The sequence below is a fragment of the Muscardinus avellanarius genome, assembly GCF_963383645.1.
Source record: "Muscardinus avellanarius genome assembly, chromosome: 12".
Lineage (NCBI taxonomy): Eukaryota > Metazoa > Chordata > Mammalia > Rodentia > Gliridae > Muscardinus > Muscardinus avellanarius.
The window spans coordinates 106,985,788-106,993,490 of record NC_137798.1 but is presented as its reverse complement, the minus strand read 5'-3'; the positions used below and the strand labels follow the sequence as shown (position 1 = coordinate 106,993,490).

Sequence of the window (7,703 nt, the reverse complement as noted above, 5' to 3'; positions counted from 1 at the left end):
GAGGGTACGGGGACAAGGCCAGGGGCTGTGGCCAGGACACTGGATGGTGAGCCCATCCTGGATAAACGAGCACGACTGACTGACACCAGAGCGAGGGAGCCAAGGCGGACTCGCAAGGACGGGAGGAGTGAGCAGGGCAGCCAGGACCTACCTGGCGACCAAGCCCACAGGACAGCGAGAGGCGGGGGCAGAGTGATGAAGACCAGGGCGTGCTGGGCTCCGCAGGGGATGCCAGGGAGGCGCTCCGGGCCCGAGGCAGGCTGCTCGAGAGGTCAGCCTGTAAGGGCAGCACATGGCCGGGTAGCCGCTGGCTTCTGGTGCTGGTGGCACTAAGTGCCCGTTGGCCACAGCACCAGGCCAGCTAGCTGAGACAACTTCAGAGCGTTCTAGCTGCAGGAAGGCCCAGGAACACCTGCAGCCCCCCTCAGCAGCCTCACCTGACCACTGAGGACTAGGCCACCCTCCCTCCCACCCACCGTGCGCTGCGAGGGCTCCCAGCGCAGGCCCCACCTGCAGGCCCCGCAGGCCTCCCTGCGCCACGCCACGGCCTCCCCACCCTCACCTCTTCCCAAGTCCTCTCCAAGGCCCTGTGCACAGACCTCCAGGATGGAGTGAGGACGGCGCCCACACCAGAGCCCTAAGGCACGGCCCATCAGGTCCCTGAGCCCCGCTGCAGAGGCCAGGTGTGGTGAGGACGTGATGAGGCGGCCTAGCAGTCTGGTGGCCCGAGTTGGATACCCGGGCTCTTCTGTTTGTGGGGGACAGAAGGGCCTCACGATGCAGAAGCATGGGGTTCAGGTGGTGGCCAGGCCTAACCCACTGCTCATTCAGCCCCTCCTGGTAACGTCCTCCGGCCGCCGCATCCCACCTGTCCCCCACAGCAGGCAGTCGGAGTCCTTGAGTGCAAATATAAAGGGTTTATTCAATTCTGTCTTCAGGGTACAAAGGTAACATATAAAAGCCACTCCTCTCTGCAGCACCAGCACCGGGTGCCGTCCACGCGGCCTCAGGCTTCCAACATGGCACAGCTGGTGCACAGCGCCTTCTCACAGACGTCGCTAGAGCTGCGCACCAGAGAAGAGAGAAGAGCTGTGTCAGGGGCTGACCGGCGTCCTCCCCGTCCACGGAAGCCCTGCCCCAGGCCTGCCCCCGTCCCCCAGCAGAGGTGGTCAGTCATGACAAGGAGCAGACCCACAGGTCCTCAAGAGAATGCCACGGGACATGAAGACACTGGAGGAAGGCAGCACGCACAGGCAATGCCCAGGGTGGTAGGCGGTCAGCAGAGCCCGAGGAGAGCACCTGAAGAGATTCTCCCCAGCGCGGAAGGATCCGCCAGATCTGGACCTGCAGCCTCTGGAGCTGTGAGCCTGAGTTTCTGCTGTTGAAGCCACAAGGGCACCAGCGGCGCCCAGGCAGACAGCCCACTGCAGCGGCCTGGCGCCACAGAGCTGCGCTCTCCGCTCTCCCCAGACCCCCGGTGTCTCCTCAGAACTCACTGCACCACACGCTTACACAGGGAGCAGGGCAGATGGCCATCTCTGCCAGATCAGACTCTAAGGGAAGCCAGCCAATCACGGGAGCAGCTCATCAGAAGGGTAGGCAAGGGACAGAAAGCAGCTGGGCACGATGGCGCCTGCCGGTGATCCAGTGGTTGCGAGACTGAGCCAAGAAGATCACAGATGCAAGGCCAGCTGGGCACCTTAGCGAGACTCAGCCTCAAAATAAAATATATAAAGAGCTGGGGTGTAGTCCAGAGGCAGAGCACCCTTGGGCTCTATCACTACTACCACAAAATCAAGGACTTGCAGTCTAGATCCATCAGCTAAGGTGGGGCTGCGCCTTGGGCACTTTAGGTGGTATGCCACGAGAACAGTCCAGCAGCCAGCCTGTGAAGCCTATGGGGACATGGGCCCACACAGCCCAGCTGCGGGCTGGTTAAAAGGAGTCGTGCCAGAGACCCCGCCCCACTCCTGGGCTAGCTGTTCTTCTCCCCAGTGAAGAGGCTCAGGGCAGGGAAGGACCCGCCTGCTCAGCTTTATATGTCAGCAGGAAAGGACGACCATTCAGGTGGTGAGAACACCATCGTAACTAGCCCAGTACTCAATTCCCAAGCCAAAAAGCACAGGTCACTCACAGCTTCTCCCTGGGTCTCCCCCAGCTAAAAAGCACCCCAAGGGAGGGCCATGCTGCTCGATGTGGGGTTTCAGCTTCAGAGCGCTCTACAAACTACATCTGCGCTCGTTTAGACCTGCAGAGTCAGTTCCATGTGCACGCGGGGAGCCTGTCTTCCTTCCAGGACGAAGCTGTGCACTCCGCACTGCACACCCATCCACCAGCTGAGCAGAGCTGCCGGGGTGGAAGTGGTCTCCAAGCCATCAGTGCGCCGGGGCGCAGGCACTGCACTAGCCTAAGCAGTCCGTTTCCTGCTTAACAGACAACTGACGAACCAATAAACCAACAGGCCAGGTATAAACTGCGTTGTGCCTGCTGCCACACGTCAGGGCTCCCTCAAGCTAGGTTCGCGTTTCCTTTAGAAAAGATCACTAAGGCCGGGCGTGGTGGCGCACGCTTGTAATTCCCGCGCTTGGGAGGCGGAGATAGGAGGATCGCGTAGGTTCGAAGCCAGCCGTGCTGGCTTAAGAGACATAAAAAAATAGGTCTGGGAGTGTGGCCCGGAGGTAGAAGGGCTTCCAGGAACCCCAGTACCACCAAAATAAAAAAGAAAAAAAAAAAAAAAAAAAAGAAAGAAAGAAAGAAAAGAAAAGATCACTAAGTCTTCAGGAAAAAAACGTGCTGGGTAAAGCACTTATCATCAAGTCCCGTACTGTCTGAGATGTACCTAGAGGACCCGTCCACCCCCTTGAGGGCACAGAGGTCCCTGAGCAAGCCGACCAGGTCCTGGCATCTCCACGGACCATAGCACTTACTCCACAAGGCCACACAGGGCACAGGCCACGGCGCCGCAGCCCCAGCAGCTGAGCACGCACTGCCCGCACAGGGCCCGCTCGCACTGGCTGCAGACTGCCTTCCCATCTGCGGCTCGCACACAGGAGGAGCAGGCGACGGTCGCTGCCCCAGATGGGTCTGTGGGGAAGAAACACAAAGCTGTCAGCCCTGGGAAGAGACGGAGGCACGTGGGGACTGCAAGCCACCTGGCTCCCCTGCAACTGAGGGCCTGACCTCCCCACCCCCCACCACTGGGTCCTTCAGGCAATTTGCCAGCCAAGAGCGCGCGTGCCTATTCTACTAGAGAGCCCTGCCGAGACTCACCACGGTGCCCACGGGCCTGGGCAAGCGCTGCTGCTGCTGCTACTTAAGTGTGAAGGGCCCAGCTCTTCCCACAACTGTCCTGCCTGTGTCTGAGCAGGCCCGCTGCTTCAATGCTTAGCCAAGAGCTTTTAGGCCCCTCATATCCACCAACCCAACTCTGAGTGGGGCCAGCTGCTCAGGAAGGGGCCGAGCACCACCCGACACGGGACCCTGATGAGCACGTTCCCACCCTCACAGCACTGCCTGGACACTGCAGTGTGCAGCAGGCGTGACCCCTGGTGAGCCTGACTCCTTTTCTGACCCCACCACTAACAGCTGTTGACCCTAGACCTGGGTGACAGTGAGGTCAGACACCCCCCCCCCCCGGACAGAAGGCTTCTGAATTCTGCCTTTTGCCCTGTGTGTCTTCTGCGTGGGACTCCTGCATGCCCCAGTAGGAAAACCCTGGTGCAGGCCACCTTGCCACCACCCACCCTCAGCGCCAGGAAATGCCACTTGGTCACTCACCAGCTTCGGAAGCCTGGGTACAGCTCCTGGTCAGCCGGCCGTCTGGTCCGATCAGCATCTGGCCCCTCCCAGCTCGGGGGGCCCCTGTAGGCCCGGGCTTCGGGGACTCTGGCAGGTGGACGATGGCACAGCCTTCGCCCCACACATGGTCTCTGCAGGCCTGGGCCCCACGGAAAAGGAGCTGCCTGGTCTTCTCTGAGGAGACAAACCATTCCTCAAGTTCACACTGGGCAGGCGTTTGCTGACCCACCAGGCAGACACAGTAAGTCCTTTGTGCCTGTCACCCTGGCCTCTGTGCTGAAATGAGCCCTCTCTCCTCCCTTTGTGAAGGCATGCAGATCCGGACCCTGTAGACCCACCGCGTCCGCACGGGCTCTCCCACCCACCTGCCCGTTCCCAGCAAGCATTGTTGGCCTATTTCACTGGGCCCGTGTCCTTTCCCGCATCCCCTCCAGCACTCCCCATCCTCCGTGGCCCTGAGGCATGCAGAGGAAGCGCTGCACTGCAGTCCCCAACCCTCATTAATTCTCAAAAGCAAATGTCCCTCCCCGTCCCCAAGGAGGCAGGAGGCAGCCACGGGCCCAGCACACGGGCCAGCAAGACACAGTAGCTGCTGGCTCCTGAAAAAGGTATCCCACAACCTTCTAAACCCCGAAGTGACCACTCAGCACCCAGGTCAGTGCTGCTACACACTGGTGCCCAGGAAGCGTCACAAAATCAAGCTCCCAAGTGCCAGTCCCAGAAACACTTGCTCCAACGCCAGGGAGGAGACGCTAGGTGCTGGGGCTCTGCGTGAAAGCAGCAGCAGCAACAGCTGTGGGAAACTCAAAGGAGCGAGCGGCTGCTGCCAGCCCAGGTGCGCTCAGCAACCCCCTCCTCCCTGAAGGAAAATGAGGGGTGGGGGTCACATGCTGAGGTCAATCTGGTCCTCAAAGGCTTTCAAAGAGGTCAGGGTGTGGATCTCAAACTGCCTTTCCGTCATGCACTCACTATGGGATGCCCGGAGCCCAGCACCTCTCCCTGAACAAGGCCCTGCAAATGCCCCAGGTGAGGCTGCTCAGAGAGGGTACAGCCCAACCGACGTGGCCCCCAGTTCTCCTTGATTCTTCTTTTTGACTGTGCAGTGTTTACACGTGAGTGACTCAGCCACAGCCTCACTCATTTGAACTTGCAACCTCTGCTCAGCTGCGGACCGGGGAGGAGAGCCAGGGCCTTTGTCTTCTTCAGAGCTGGGCTCTCTACCACCCCAGACCCCCAAAGCCCCGCAGCGCCATTCAACAGCATCCCAGGCCGCTAACTGCGGCGGGCCCTCGGTAAGGGAACCTCCGCTCTGCATTCGCCCCGAGGAGCCCATCGCTCTCAAGTGACACGCGTTAACGTGAAGACGCCTGCAATTCTGCAGAGGCCTGCAAGGCTCGCCGCTTCACCCCACCCAGACCCGGCCCGGCGGCTCGGGCCCTGCCTGCCCCTCCGCCCGGCTGGCTCAGCCCGCGGGGCTCGGCCGGCCAGGCGGGGACGCCGCTCCAGGCCTCCGCTCGCGGTGGTCGGCGGGCCAGGCCCCGGGCTGGGCCGGGCGGGCGGACGAGGCCGGGCGCTGGCTCACCACGCGCCCGTGGGCCAGGGCGGGAGGGTCCCGGGCCCGCCCGACGGGAGCCGCGGCCGCCCGCACTCACCGAACACCTCGCGCGAGTATCGCTCGGCGCACACGCCGCGGCTCAGCTCCTTCAGGCCCACGCGGACTTTGAGCTGCAGCGGGGCGGCGTCCGCGAAGGGGCAGCCCCGCTTTGGCATGGCCGCGGGGCCACTGGACGCAGACCGTCGCGCATGCTGCGAGCGCCGCGCGCTGGCGCCGACGTCACAGCCGCGCGCCAACCGCCAGGCGAGGGCGTGGCGTGGAGAGGACGCGGCGCGGCGTCGGATAGGCTGAGGCGAGGTAGGGGCGGGCCCTTAAGAGGAGCAACGCGGGATAGGCCGAGGGCAGGGGCGGAGGCGGGACTCTGCGGCGCGGGAAAGGCCAAGCGGGAAGCTGGGGGTCGAGACAGAGTGGCGGGGGCGGGACTTGTGCACTTCACGGCGAAGGATAGGCTGGAGGCTAGGTGGGGGCGGAACTCGTGGGTGACACGGCCCCGGATAGATTGAGGCTAGGTCGAGGGCGGGACTTGTGAGCGGCGCGGCGCTGGATTGGCCGAGGTTGGGGTGGGGACGGATCGGCCTCGGCGGCCGGAAGCCGCGGAAAAACTGGTGACGTCCCCCGATCACGTGCCCGCGGCGTGAGGGTGGCGCGCTTGTCGGCTTCTCCTCCAGGTAGAAGTGCTGGCGCGAGGCCGGACGGCGCCGGTGACCACAGCCTGCGGCCCTCGGAGCCGCCCGCCCCGCCCTGCAGCGCCACAGCCCCAAAGTCTTCTTTTTCTTCTTTTTTTGGTGGTACTGGGGTTCCTGGAAGCCCTTCTACCTCCGGGCTACACTCCCAGACCTATTTTTACATTTTTATTTGGAAACAGGGTCTCCTAAGCCAGCGCGCGCGGCTGGCTTCGAACCTGCGCGATCCTCCTGTCTCTGCCTCCCAAGCGCGGGGATTACAAGCGTGCCCACCACGCCCGGCTCATCCCCAGCCCTTTTTATTTTATTTGTTTATTTATTTGCGGCACCGGAGATGGAATCCAGGGTATTCTACCTCCGAGCTCCACCCCCAGCCCTGTTTTTTATTCTTTATTTTGAAACAGGGTCTCACTGAGTTTCAAAGGGCCTCGCTAAGTAACTGAGGCAGGGAGCGAACCTCCATCTTCCGGTCTCGGCCTCCTGAATGCTGGGATTACAAGCGTGCGCCACCAGGCTGTGTTCCAGCCCTTTTTAATTTTAACTTGCCACAGGGTCTAAGTGCCCAGTCTGGCCTCAAACTTATGATCCTCCCTTAGGTGTGCTCCGTGACCAGTGACAGACACAGACCCCTGGGCGACCCAGCCTGCTGTCCCTCCACACCCTGGCTGACGTGACCGCTGCTCTGCCTTCTCCCCGGGGTGGCATGCCTGGTCTAGAATGCGTGTGGACCCTTTGGTGCCCCACTGCTGCTCTTAGCAGCTGACTTGGTTCCCATCACCTTCGTGCCCTGTTGGGTAGCTGGCTCCTGGGGTGATGAGGGCTCTGCTGCCTGGCAGGACCTGTTTGCTTACCCACACCGTCAGACGCTGGGTGGGGGCTTTGGTTGATGGACTGGTCTGCTCTGGACAGCCCATGTTGGGAAGGTCTTTCCAGACATATGTGTCCAGTTAATGTGGGCCAGTACCTGGAAGTGGGGTGCCCAGGTCCAGGTGGTGGGGCAAACCGGGAAATGTTAGGAGAAAACACAGTGGTTTGGCTTTGTGGTCTCAGGAGAGCAGCTACAATCTAGCTCTGCAGGCTGGGACTCGCGGGGAGCTGGTGGACATGCGCACCACGGCCCCATGACCGAAGTCTTTGGCGAGAATTTGTTCACAGTGCCCTCGTGGCCCTTGTCTGCTCTCCGGGACAGCCCTGATGGCAGGTCAGCCTTGGGTGAGACACAGACAAAGCTCAGCGAGACACACGCAACGCAGGAACAATTGCTAGAGGCCCAGGAGGAGAGGCAGGGAGCCCGCGGGCCACGGAACGGGCATCCAGTGCGCCCCGTCAGGTGGGGGCAAGGCGGGGGAAGCAAGGCCCTTGGGCTGGCTGTTACCAAAGCAGGTTCCTCCCAGGAGCTCAGCGAGACACACCCAACACAGGAACAGTTGCTAGAGGCCCAGGAGGAGAGGCAGGGAGCCCGTGGGCCACGGAACAGGCATCCAGTGCGCCCCGTCAGGTGGGGGCAAGGTGGGGGAAGCAAGGCCCGCGGGCTGGCTGTTACCAAAGCAGGTTCCTCCCAGGAGCTCGCACGGGTACGGAGCAAGCAGGCGCCAGCTCTGTGGGGC

The 7,703-nt window shown here is 62.1% G+C and overlaps 1 protein-coding gene across 1 annotated transcript; it reads right to left on the bottom strand.

Moving 5' to 3' along the window:
• Positions 1-1,006: 1,006 nt before the first annotated feature.
• On the bottom strand, positions 1,007-5,568 carry SIVA1 (SIVA1 apoptosis inducing factor; the record flags this gene model as incomplete). Its single annotated transcript, XM_080708264.1, has 4 exons — positions 1,007-1,064; positions 2,928-3,084; positions 3,778-3,972; positions 5,451-5,568. 4 exons carry the CDS (start codon positions 5,566-5,568, stop codon positions 1,007-1,009), a joined length of 528 nt encoding a protein of 175 aa, XP_080564390.1.
• Between the last annotated feature and the right edge of the window lie 2,135 nt (positions 5,569-7,703).